Raw genomic sequence first — 12,598 nt, 5'->3', positions numbered from 1 at the left:
GGGCGCGGGGCTCCGGTACCGCCGGCTGGTGCGGGGTGGTCCCCCAAAGGTGGCGGGGAGTGGCAAAAAATATGGAACGCTTCACGAATTTGCGTGTCATCCTTGCGCAGGGGCCATGCTAATCTTCTCTGTATCGTTCCAATTTTAGTATATGTGCTGCCGAAGCGAGCACGAATTACCGTGTCTCTTGGTCAGTATTTAAAGCACCAGAAAAGAAATATTATAAGAACAGGGTGACCATCTTGTTACCTACTGATAACCTATTTTGGGCTCACCTCCAGTTCTTCCTAATCCCCTAGCACTTCATTTCGCTCTGATTGCACCAAAATCTCCAAATCCTCCGTTTATATTTGCGGTCTCTGCCCCAGGTGGTTTCTGGGTAGGTTTCTATGTAAATTAAGCTGTTTACCGGCACCGCCCCACTGCCAGCTCTGAGGCCCCCGGCCCGGGCTGCCCGCGGCGGTGCCTGATTGCGCGGGGCGGGGCGCAGGCGCGTGGCAGGCAGCCCGCAGGGGCGGGGCGGGGTCCTGGCGGCGGGAGGCGGCGCGGGCCGGTGAGTGCGCCCGCTCCCGCTTCGGTGCGATCGTCCCCCGTCGTGAGGGGCCGGGTGGCCGTGTCGTCCCCCTCCGTCACCCGCCGTGTGGCTGGTACCCGGTGGGCAGCCCCCTCTGCTCCCCACAACACCCCGCGGCCCGGTGGCGCCGGTGCCCGCCTCGCCCCTGCGGCAGGCCCGGCGCCACCGGGCCGCGGGGGGCTCGGCTCGGTGCGGGGCCTGTCCCCACCCGTGTCCTGGGGGCTGTGCCCCCCCCCGCACCCCACCCCTGGGGCTGGGGTCCCCGCTGGCTCCTCGGCAGCGCGGGGCTGATGCCATCTCCCCGACCGGGTGCGGCGGGGCCTGGGTGGGCGGGTCTCGGTGGGGCAGCCGGTGTCACCGGGCCTCTGCCCGCACCTGCGAGTTGCGGAACTGGCTCTTTCTTACTTCCAGGGGGGAGCGAGCGCCTCTTCCCTCCCTACGGGGTCCCAGGGCCAGCAGAGCCCCGGGGCTCCTCGGTGGCGGCACAATGGACTTGGCCTATGTCTGCGAGTGGGAGAAAAAGCCGAAAAGCAACCACTGCCCTTCCATCCCCTTAGTGTGCGCGTGGTCCTGCCGGAACCTCATCGCCTTCACCACAGACCTCAGAAATGAGGAGGAAAAAGGTACGGCGTGCTTGTGGAAGAAGGTTGGCTAACAGCTCCTGGAAACTCCTGATGTGTTCAGGCAAGTCCTGCCCTCAGGAACTGCTGGGCCAGGTGGCCCGTGCTCTGCTTTGACCCAAAAATCTCTCCGCTGCACTAATCAACACAGGAAACTTGCGCTTTTCCTTCCATTTCTTAGAGTTAATGGGTGTTTTGTGCACTGGGGAGCAGTTCTCAATCTGCTAAACAAGGACAAGCTCTGCCTTGGTAATTGGTGCCTCACCTGATGACAAGCAGTTATTATCCTTCCCAGAATCATTTGATGTCAAAATATTTTATGTCTTCCCCTGCTCAGCTGAGGCTCTGTGGGTTTAGAAAGGCCAGCTGGGTAGCTGGTAAGGAGGGACGGTGATTCCCTTCTCTTTTCATGCAGATCTCACGCATATGGTCCATATCATTGACACTGAGCATCCGTGGGATGTCTATTCCGTTAACTCTGGCCATGCTGAAGTCATCACTTGTTTGGAGTGGGATCAGTCAGGTGAGCTTGGATCCCTTCTTGTTATCCCTGTGTCGCATCATTCATGTGCACGCATTTCCTGAAATGATGGTATACCGTTTGTCGTGAAGAGGGAGTTTATCCATCGCGTCGCAGCCATGAATTGGCAGTCTCCATTCAAACTGCACCGGGGTGGTTTGATTTCTCAGTTGATTTTTTTGGCTGTACCCCCTGGTTTTTACAAGGTGCTGTTGTCACAGGCTCCAGGCTGCTCTCGGCAGATGCGGACGGCCACATCAAGTGCTGGAGCATGACCGATCACTTGGCTAACAGCTGGGAGAACACCGTGGGCAGTATGGTGGAAGGGGACCCAGTTGTGGCCCTGTCTTGGCTGCACAATGGCGTGAAGCTGGCTCTGCACGTGGAAAAGGTTTGTCGCAGCTCTGCAGGAGATTCAGTCAGGAAGGCTGGCTCAGGTCCCTAGCAAAGGACTTGGGAAGCCTCTGTCTGTGTTCTGCTCTGCTCTGGGCTTCCTCTGTGGCATCAGGCAAGTTGAGCAGTGGAGTTTTTCCAGTCAGAAAAGTCAGATTCCTAGCTCCTGCTGAATTTCAACAGGGGTTGGACGCCTTGTTTCTCCTAGTGCTTTAAACATGTCTTACTTAGTCTGATGTTTCAGTTTCCTTGGCTGTAAAATAGAGATAAATGCATTTCTTTGCCTGCTAGTAGTAATTGAGAAGAAATGTGTTTGAGGTCCTGAGGTTTGATCCAGGGATTTGGGAATGAGAGCCATATGCATACGGAGATAAGCTGCTTGTTTAGAAATGTGCCCAATTCTGTCAGACTCTAAAAAGAGCCAAGTCTGCCAAGCAGAAGTTGCCTACTTACATTTTTTTGACGCATTAACTCGTAGGGTGTGCCTTTCCCTCTGTTTAGTACTGGAGAGCCCGAGGCACAGGGATGTGAAGGGCTGTGCAGCGGGTTGGTGTGGGAGCTGGATTTGGCCACAGAAATGGAGAGAGCTCGAGGCACAAGGGTTTGAAGTGCTGTGCAGCCTTTTGGTGTGGGAGCTGGATTTGGCCACAGAAAGGGAGAGGGGGTGTTGGTCTTCCAGGTTCAGCCCGCTGAGTGCTGTGAGAGCTTTGCTGAGGGACTGGTGTGTTCCTGCTGCTGCCTGGACAGCTGGAACCACTCTGGTGTGGGGGCAGAGAGGCCTCTCCAGGGTCACGTAGCAGAGTTGGGTGCGTGAGTTCAGTGCCCTCATCTGACTCTGTTCAACTCTGCGGACTGTGCCGCAGTGACTTCACGAGCACGTTGCAGATATCGGGTGCAAATGTCTTTATGTTGTTGACCTTTGTTTGCAGTCTGGAGCATCGAACTTTGGGGAGAAGTTTTCCAGGGTCAAGTTCTCTCCATCGCTGACGCTGTTTGGTGGGAAGCCCATGGAGGGCTGGATTGCTGTGACCATCAGTGGGCTGGTGACGGTTTCTCTCCTCAAGCCCAATGGGCAGGTGCTGACATCCACCGAGAGCCTGTGCCGCCTCCGATGTCGCGTTGCCTTGGCAGACGTCGCCTTCACTGGTGGGGGGAACATTGTGGTGGCCACATCGGATGGTAGCAGCACCTCCCCTGTCCAGTTCTACAAAGTCTGCGTCAGTGTGGTGAATGAGAAATGCAAAATAGACACTGAAATCCTGCCTTCTCTCTTTATGCGCTGCACCACGGACCCTGCCCGCAAAGACAAATACCCAGCAATCACTCACCTGAAATTCCTTGCGCGGGACATGTCAGAGCAGGTGAGCATCTGCTGTTTTTAAGCAAGTAGGAGTTAAAGGAACAGCAGATAAATAGCTGTTTGCTCCACCTTTGGCTTCCCCACATGGCTCTGGATATGAACAATTGTGTCCTGCAATGCCCTTTGTGTGTCTGGAAGCGCTGCTAGTTGAGCTTCACTGTCAAGCAGGCTGCACTTAAAAGGTCTGCGGGTCTAATGGCTGAGCCCTCCAGTTCGCCCCGTCCTTCGTTAGCCTGATTATGCTTTGCTTTGTTCATTTTCTGGATCTGGCCCTGGTTGTTAGGGGAGCTCTGCAGGGCTGTCCGGGAGGTTCTGGGATGTGACGTCTTTTATCTTTAGGTCTCAGCTTCAAAGCAGCCCCTCTCCAGGACACTTGGAGCTCTTGGTCTGCGTGACTTAATTTAGTAGCTTAACTCTATTTGCCAGGGGATTGATAATTCAGTTCTGGAAAGCTAAAGTGATTCAATGAAGCCTAACCTCTCTTCTCTCGCCTCTGGTTAGGACAGACTGCCTTGTTGGAGAACACAGCGTCTGCTCTGGCTTCAAAGTGGATTCAGTTCCTGCCCTTTCCTTTCCATTTAGTTTGTGCTGTATGTGAACGGCATCAGCAGGTCACAGGCTTGTGAGAAGTGAAAAGGCTTGTGATGTGGAGAGGCACAGGCTGTGATAACACGTGGCAGAGCTCTGCCCCTCTCTCCTTCCAGCTGGAGCTAGGGACTTCACCGCCACGTATTGCTGATACAGTCCTCTGGTTTTTACTAGTGGAGTATAAACCAACTGGGAGAAGGAGCCTCAAAACGGAGGGGAGAGGGAGGGTTGGGAAGTGTGATGGGATAGCGTCTTTTCCCTGTTGTAAAGTTTGTGCATGTGGTTGCAGTATGGGTGTCTGCTTGGCAGGTGTTGCTTTGTGCTTCCAACCAAAACAGCAGCATCGTGGAGTGCTGGTCTCTGCGGAAGGAGGGCTTGCCAGTCAATAATATCTTCCAGCAAATCTCTCCTGTGGGTGAGTTTCTGCATCGGATTTTCTTAGAAATGGGAGCCTGGTCTAAGTGAAAACGTAAGACGTTACCGTATATATGGGGTTATCCAGAATCTCATATTTATTTTTCAGGTGTTCTCAGTCACATGCTCTAATCCATTTGCGTCTTAGGCAACAAATTGCTGGTTACCAGGAAGTGCTTTGATTGTTACTTTCACTCAATAAAAGACATTCTCTATGTTACGCTGTGCAGCCGCTCTTCCCACTGAGAACCAAACGAGCTGAGCCTTCTAAAGGAAAAAGACCATGCAGCAAAGCTAGTTTAATCAACCTATCCAGCCTGCATGTTTTTTCCACCTGATTTCAGATATAACAAAATCAAATGTATGCTGTTTGTTCCAGTGAAATATAAAGGATTATTGTACGTAAGGATTTTTTTAATCACCACCAGCAGAGCCTTCCATCAAAAGAGATTTAGCAAAACAAGTTATTTGCACAGTTCAGAAAAAAACCTAAGGAAATAACACTGGTCTGGTAGAGTGAACAAATAGTCAGTGCTGGATCTGTAATCCCACAGAGTTGGGGAGCATGGGCAAAAATTGATGGGGGGGGGGATATTGGATTTTCTGATCTCAGGGAGAAGTGTCTCACTCTACTTATTTTTCAAAGTTGGAGACAAGCAGCCCATGATACTGAAATGGCGGATTCTTTCTGCCACTAATGACTTGGATCGGGTTTCGGCTGTGGCTCTGCCAAAGTTGCCTATCTCCCTGACCAATACTGATCTGAAGGTGGCGAATGACACCAAATTCTTCCCTGGGTTGGGTAAGCAGTTTCTGTTGTCTTTCTCCTAAATACGTAGCTTTTGCCTGAAACTTTACCTTCTTCATCTTCTGAACTATAGCTGAAGTGAGAATGTGGAACAAACCATAGGAAATCCTGATAGGAAAGCTTTTAGAGGCTTGGGATCTTCCTCGCCATCCCATGTAATTTCCGTGGAAAGAGGTGTATCTCTGTGAGATGCTGATGTGGCCTCGAGATACAAAGAGGGCTGCGAGCCCACAGCCTTTTGGGTGCTGTCGTGTTGCCACGTGGGCTTTTGGCAGTGCTCACTTCTCTGGACGAGGTCTGCGCCATACCAGGAGGAGTTGCTTGCTCAGCCTCGGTTGTCTTCTCTCCCCAGGTCTGGCTTTGGCTTTTCACGATGGCAGCGTCCACATTGTCCATCGCCTGTCCTTGCAAATGATGGCTGTCTTCTATGGCTCTTCCTCCCAGCGCCCAGTGGATGAGCAGGCTATCAAAAGGCAGCGAACTGCTGGTCCCCTGGTTCACTTCAAAGCCATGCAGCTCTCCTGGACGTCTCTGGCCTTGGCTGGCATCGATAGTCATGGGAAGGTATTGTGCTCTGTTACGGCGTGGTGGTGTGAGTAGTTCTCATCCAGTCTCTCTCTAAGTGGCGATGGATTGCTTGGAAAAACACTGGGAACGTTGTTGCCAGCCGTGTGATCCATGATAAACAAGAAGAGATGTATCCTTTCACTGCAGGGGTTGTGTCCTTGGGTCAGGAATGAGCTGCCGTTGGCCCCGTGTTGTGTTGTAACTTTGGGAATGTTTTTGAGCCAGTTCTTGATGCAGGTTTTCCTTTGCCTCTTTTCAGCTGAGCATGCTTCGCATCTCCCCTTCCATGGGCCACGTGCTGGACATGAACATGTCCCTCCGTCACTTGCTGTTCCTGTTGGAGTATTGCATGGTGACTGGCTACGACTGGTGGGACATCCTGCTCCACGTCCAACCCAACATGGTCCAGAACCTGGTGGAGAAGCTGCACGAAGAGTATATGCGCCAGAATGCGGCCCTGCAGCAGGTCAGCGGGAGCTCCCTGGCTTACTGCAGAGGGGTCTCGGTGACTGGGAGGAAGGAGGGAGTAGTGACTTCTCAGAAGTTACTGGCTGTGCTGTCTCTGCATACTGGAGCAACACTTGAGGTGTGAAGAACCTCCATTTAAGCAGTGTTCGTTTTCACTGAGATTAATGGGTCTCTACCTGTTGGAAACTTCTGGTGAGATGGTAAGGTCTATTTTTGGCAGGGATTCCGGGAACAGTAGCACCGTTTGTACATGCACAGAACAGAGTTCATGTGCACAGAACGGTGTTCACTGTTCCTGTCATTCATGTGGCAGAAATGGAGAGGAGAGAATAAAGCAGCTTGCTTTAATGAGATTCTCATTCTGCCTTTACTTCTGTGTTTTTCCTGGTGTCTCTCTGTCAATCAGGTCCTTTCCACGCGCATTGTTGCCATGAAGGCGTCTCTCTGCAAGCTGTCCTCCAGCACGATAGCCCGTGTGTGTGACTACCACGCGAAGCTCTTCCTCATCGCCATTAGCTGCACCTTGAAGTCACTGCTACGCCCGCACTTCCTGAACACCCCGGACAAGAGTCCTGGGGACCGACTCACCGAGATCTGCTCCAAGATCACAGATATAGGTAGTGATCGCTCATAACATCTGCTCATAACAGAACATTTGAGTGTTTTGTATCAGATCATTCCCCTTTTAGGTTTGGTATAAAGCATTGTGGTCTCATAGTAACTCCCTGGGTTTGAGGAAGAGGGAGGTGACTTCTCTTGGCACTGCAGGGACAGGGTGTGAAGCTTGGATCCATCTTCCTGAGCCAGGAGATGTCTTGCTTCTGTTTCAGACATCGACAAGGTGATGATTAACCTGAAGACAGAAGAATTTGTCTTGGAGATGACTACGTTGCAGTCCCTGCAGCAGCTCATCCAGTGGGTGGGAGATTTTGTGCTCTACCTGCTGGCCAGCCTTCCTAACCAGGTGAGAGCCTGGGGTCCTGAGAGGAGGAAAAAAAAAAAGAAAAATTTTGTGTGCAGCGTTCGGGTAGCTTTAGCCAAGTCACACACCACCCTGGTGTTCCTGTCGAAACAGGCACTTGGCAGAAGAGTGTAAGAAACAGCAGAAAACCAGAATGGTCCTTTCTGTGCCCATCTGGAGGCAGTGCTGCAGCGACTGGCGGCTGCATTCAGAGTGACTCATTTAAACTTTTGATGAACCTCTGTGCCTCTGACCTCCACAGCATCCCCTGGTAGTGAGTGCCGCAGGCTGTGTATAGTGCTTGGAAAAAAAAAAAATTGTCTGAAAAGGGAGCAGTAAGCTGCATGTAAATCCCAATCTCAGCCGGTGGTTTTTTTTAATTTTTTTTTCCCTCTGCAGGGTTCCCCTGTGCGGCCAGGACACAGCTTCCTGCGGGATGGAGCATCCCTGGGCATGTTCAGGGAGCTGATGGTGGTGATCCGTATTTGGGGACTGTTGAAGCCAAGCTGCCTCCCCGTCTACACAGCGACCTCCGACACGCAGGACAGCATGTCCCTCCTCTTCAGGCTCTTAACTAAACTCTGGCTGTGTTGTAAGTGTTTGCCAGTTTCCCCAAACAAAAGAATCCTTCCTTAATGTGGATTGTGCATGAAAGGAGTAATTGCAGGGCTAACTTCTGAGTGGGTCTGTACTCTTTAGAAAGGGCAAGTACAGCTGCCAAGTTAATTGTTTTCCGTGCTGCGTTGGCGGATGGAGGAGGAAACTGCGCTCAGTTCGCTTGATCTATAAATGAGAAATTTAAAGATCATGCTGGTGCTTTCTCTTTGCTTCATTTTCCATGCAGGTCGTGAGGAAAATCACATAACAGAGCCAGATGATACCCTGATAGATGAATGTTGCCTCCTGCCCAGCCAGTTGCTCATTCCCAATATCGATTGGTTGCCCATCAATGACGGCATTATCAGCAAGTTGCAGAACAAACAGCTTGTCCGGCTGCAGTTTGGAAAAGCTCCTGGGCTCGTTGGTCACACTGTCTCTTCCCAGTTTGATGCCTTTGTCAGGTACAGAGACCTGAAACGAGGGTGTGGTGTGGTGAGGAGAGGGTGTTGGGAGGCTTTGGGATCTCTTTGCAGCTCTGAGAGGTCGGTGGGTTTGGGACGCTTGTGTTTTTTGACTTGTCTGACCCAAGAGCAGTTTGTCCTCTCCGCTTGAATTCACTTCTTAGCTTGCGATGGGCTGGGAATTTAAAGTATCAAAAAGAGATGGCAAGTGGAGGGGAGGAAAAAAAAAAAAAAAGTGCTAGTTTGTGTCATGTCAGCATGGCCTCCAGTCGCATGGTACTTGATGGACAAGATAGTCAAAGCCCACATCATGTTGGCCACTGAAATGCAGCTCACTGTCCTGGAAGCAGCTTTTAGGAAGCGATATTCTAGAAAAGTTCCCATTCTTTTTCCTACCCAGGGCACCTGGACAGCCCAAAATTGATCATCTGAGGCGGCTTCATCTAGGAGCGTACCCAACAGAGGAATGCAAGTCCTGTACCAGGTAAGTGCTTGAGCGTAATCCCTTTGGGGCAGGGGAGGTCTTGGCAGAAACTCACCTTGTTCTTTTTGTCATTCAAAAGCTCTTGCAGTCTCCGTTTACCATCCTAGCTGGTATCCCAGTAACATTTCGTGTTAATCCTGTCTGCAGGAGGAAATGCTGCTTCTGTAATAAGAGGCACGACTCTTGCATCAGAAGAAAAACATTGTGGTTGTGTTTAAGGCACAGAAGACCGAGATCCTTAAAATGTTTGTTGAAGAGCAGCGTCCTTGAGTTGAGATCGCTGCTGCTGTATTGTTGCAGCATGGCTGTTAGATTAAAAATCTTATTACTTTGCCTGCTGCAAAAGTAACCCCAGCTCTGAGAATTAGCTACATTCATCGTTACCGGTGATTGAATTGCATTTCATCTAAGGGCTGAATTGTGCATCATGGAATAAATACGATACTGCTATAAAGAGAAAAATGTGAGCGCGGTCAGGCTGCGCAGGTAAACGGAGACCAGAGTTTGGCCTGCAGGAGTCTTTGTTAGTGATGAGAGATCCCCGGCTTGTTTTGCAGGTCTGGTCTTTAAATAAAATTACCTGTGTTGTCGGACAGGAGCTGGTGAGAGGAAATAAACGCAGTATCCGTGGTGCCATTTTTGGGTTGCCTTTCAAACTAGGCTTGCATTTTCAGTCCCTTTGTGCTGTCCTCTTCATCCACCCTCAGAAAAGAGCCTGGATTTCAAAATAATGGTGCAGGGAGAAACCATCCATCTAATCATGTGATTGAATTAGCTTTAATTATTGGTTTTAATAGAAAGTCCCTGTAGCAGATCATTTTTACAAGATGGCTGTCTGCTGTTTTATGTATAAATAGCAGCTGGGGCCTGTTGTCTTGAAGACAGCCTTCTGTTCCAAGATAACCTCTCTTCATTTAAGATAATTGCCTGCATGGTTTCAGCTGGTTTTTAGTGCTCACAAACATCACCTGCAAATGACAAAAGCTGGTTTCCTCCTCGTATTCCTTGCTCCCTGTACGATCCGTACAGATGCCCCAGCAGTGCTGGCTTTTTTTCCCCGCGCTTCTGCGTCTCCTGGGCCTGGCTGCACTTCTCTCTTCCCAGGTGCGGCTGTGTTACGATGCTGAAATCGCCGAACAAAGTCACCGCGGTGAAACAGTGGGAGCAGCGCTGGATCAAAAACTGCTTGTGTGGGGGGCTGTGGAGGAGGATGCCCCTCAGCTATTCCTGAGCACACCTGTGGGCCCAGAGGGAACAGTGGGTGCCAGGCAGAAGAGCTGCTTGGGGTTTCCTTCCTCGGAGGTGTTTGGGGCAGAGGGGTGACAGCTCTTCTCCGGAGCGGCTGGGGAGCATCATCCTGATGCTGCCTGTGAGGTGGCACCGAGCGGCTAGTCGCAGCGCTGCCGCTTTCCTTGCAATGATCTTTCTGCTGTAAAAAAAGAGGGGAGGGAGCTCTTCCTCTTTCCCAGGGAAGAGCTGGAAGGGAATGCCGGCGGCTTCCCCGTCATGTCTGGGGACCGAGGGCCTGGGAGGAGAGCGCAGTCTGGGCTGAGCAGTGGGCACAAGCCCCTTCCTGGGCAGAGAGTGGTGACCGGTGGTGGCGGGGGCTGAACGAAGTCCCTGGTGGAAGGGGAGCACAGAGCCGGTACCTCCTGTTTGTCCTTTGCCGCAGGCTGCTCAGGAAGCGCAGCGTGGGCTGGTTACTCTCCCTTTCCCTGTGCTTCTCTGTCCCTTGAGTAAACTCGCCCCTCTGATGGGAGACTTCGCCATCATACCTGTCTGTGTTTTAACAGAGCAATTTCTTCCCCCTCCAGCAGAGCAGGAGCACGAGAAGCCTCGCTGCCTGGAGCGAACCCCTCTGGCTCTCGCTGAACCAGCAGCTTTTTTGTAAATAAAATTTCCCTTGATTTTGTACAGAACGTTTGGTTTGTTTTCAAAACCGCAGCGGTCTTTCATGTGACGGGTCATACAGCACGTGGCCAGGGCAGTTGATGCACGAGGAGTAAAGAAGCAGGAAAGCCCCATTAACCGCCTGCCTGTTAGGAAAGGAGCAACCGTCGTTTGCAAAACTGGAAGGGGAAATTAATGTTTTCAGGCTTCTGGGAGGTTCTTATAGACACAAGAGGAGAAAACATAGAGTCCTTAGGGTGGTTGTAAGGCTGTAGCTTCAGGTAAAGCCAAACGCTTCAGCATGTTTGAGGAAGAGCATTCCTGGTGCGCAGCTCCGTGCTGCTCCCGAGGTCAGGTGAAAACCCTGTCAACTTTTTGCCCTTGTTCAGCGCTCAGCTACTGCTTCACTGTGCACTTTTATCCGCTAGAAATCGCAAATTAACGATGCCAACGTCGCATCTGCTGAACACATAGCCCCGGTGCGTGACCTGGGTGCGCTTGCTCTGCTTCCTAAGGCTCTTCAGTCCTTAGGGTGGGCTTTTCATCACACGAGGAGAGCCCCCGAGCCTCCCACCCTCCCAGCGAGCGGGGCGTAGTGGCGTGCTGCGCAGCAGGGCCTCGGGGCTCCCAGCTGCCAGAAGACACTTGGAGCTGCTGCTCTGGACTTGCCCGGCTGCGTGGGAAGCCCCGGGGCGGGGGGACCTGCCCGCTGGATGCCCAGCCGGGGCAGGCAGCTGCCCGCTGGCGGGGGAGCTGCCGGGGAAGATCTGCCCTGTGCTTCTGCTGGGATCAAACCAGGCTGAGAGCGCTCAGCACCTTTCCAGAATCAGACCTAAACAGCCGTGTGCTTTGACAGAGTGCAGTGGAGATGCTTGGAGCTGAGCTGTGGCTTGGCCAAATTGCTGCCCAGCCAGACAACTGGGCGTCCCTGGAGACCACGTAAGGGGGGGGACAAGCCAGGTCCTACGTGTTCCTTTCCCTCTGGAGCTGCATTTTCATTTATTAGTGAAAAGTTGAGCTGATGGCAAAGTGCTCGTCTCTCGGCTCCATTTAATGCTTTGCTGTATTGAGCTGGTCTCTGCCTCGCTGTTCTGTGGTAATTAAGGAAAATGAAATGGCTAATTAGGAAACTACAACTTCTTGTTAAGGCTCTTTCCCCTGTAACTAAAACTGTAATCAGCTTGGGCCCTTGGTAGTCTCCTTTTGCTCAGAGACCAGGTTTGGGGTTATTAAATGGTTGATCGCTGCTGCTCGCTGTTTGCACCGAGGTGGGACCACGGAGGCGGGACTGCTCGGCAGGAGGATGGATGGTGAAGCCCTGCAGCTGGCAGCGGAGCTTTAAAGGAGGGTCTTAAAGCCCAGAACCACTTTCTCCTTCATCTGTGCCACAAGGGCCATCTGCCCGTACGCCCCTCACTCCTGCCGTGTGGCCATTGCTTCTTGTCAGACTCTGCCCTGCTCCCAGGACGGGGATGCTGCATCCCAGGGGATGCTGAAGGGTCTCGCAATGCACTGCCGTGCTGCTGCTGCCCTGCTCTGATCCTTTGTGCCTTCGCCCCGGTCCTGCTCCCTCTAAGGGCTGGGGCACCCCCATCTACGGGGGACAAGGGGCTCCTCTGCACCAAGGTCTGGCACTGCCACCGCAGGGGACACGGGACAAGGACTGGGGCTCCCGGGCCTGGAGGGGGGGTCTTGCAGGCCAGGCTGCGGCTGGAGGATGGGGGCTCAGCCTCACCCCTGCCCCTCCTGAACACCAGCACAGGTGTCTCCCATCTCCCTGCCTTTGCCTTTCCACGTGGCCCTGGCACAGGGATCGAGGGTCCTGGCACGGATCCTGCCCCGCTGGGGGAGCCGGTGCTGCCCTCCGCCTTATCAGCCTTTTGCAGATTC

General features: G+C 52.4%; 1 protein-coding gene and 1 non-coding gene across 5 annotated transcripts; one reads left to right on the top strand and one right to left on the bottom strand.

Moving 5' to 3' along the window:
* Positions 1-65: 65 nt before the first annotated feature.
* On the bottom strand, positions 66-172 carry LOC114013067 (U6 spliceosomal RNA). Its single transcript, XR_003555910.1, has one exon. It is a non-coding gene; the product is annotated as a U6 spliceosomal RNA (small nuclear RNA).
* Positions 173-525: 353 nt separating this feature from the next.
* MED16 (mediator complex subunit 16) lies at positions 526-10,737 on the top strand. 4 transcript variants are annotated; one of them, XM_055803887.1, is made up of 15 exons: positions 526-553; positions 986-1,197; positions 1,610-1,717; positions 1,936-2,105; positions 3,037-3,468; positions 4,365-4,470; positions 5,116-5,271; positions 5,630-5,841; positions 6,104-6,310; positions 6,719-6,929; positions 7,143-7,276; positions 7,673-7,865; positions 8,118-8,334; positions 8,735-8,818; positions 9,923-10,737. In XM_055803887.1, the coding sequence occupies exons 2-15, from the start codon at positions 1,062-1,064 to the stop codon at positions 10,047-10,049; spliced, it is 2,493 nt and encodes an 830-aa protein (XP_055659862.1). In that variant the 5' UTR covers positions 526-553; positions 986-1,061; the 3' UTR covers positions 10,050-10,737. The 4 variants fall into 4 exon arrangements, with proteins under 4 accessions (XP_055659862.1, XP_055659861.1, XP_055659863.1 ...); XM_055803886.1 differs by having other exon boundaries at positions 540-654; XM_055803888.1 differs by lacking the exon at positions 526-553 and adding an exon at positions 629-647.
* Positions 10,738-12,598: the final 1,861 nt, after the last annotated feature.

This window comes from Falco peregrinus, chromosome 5 (assembly GCF_023634155.1).
Source record: "Falco peregrinus isolate bFalPer1 chromosome 5, bFalPer1.pri, whole genome shotgun sequence".
Taxonomy (NCBI): Eukaryota; Metazoa; Chordata; class Aves; order Falconiformes; family Falconidae; genus Falco; species Falco peregrinus.
This window is presented reverse-complemented; position numbering and strand designations above follow the sequence as displayed.

Coding starts and splice junctions, on each gene's coding strand:
- MED16 (XM_055803887.1), top strand. CDS start 1,062: ATGGACTTGGCCTATGTCTGCGAGTGGGAGAAAAAGCCGAAAAGCAAC. Junction 6,311..6,718: donor AGAATGCGGCCCTGCAGCAG/GTCAGCGGGAGC, acceptor TCTGTCAATCAG/GTCCTTTCCACGCGCATTGT. Junction 8,819..9,922: donor GAATGCAAGTCCTGTACCAG/GTAAGTGCTTGA, acceptor CTCTCTTCCCAG/GTGCGGCTGTGTTACGATGC.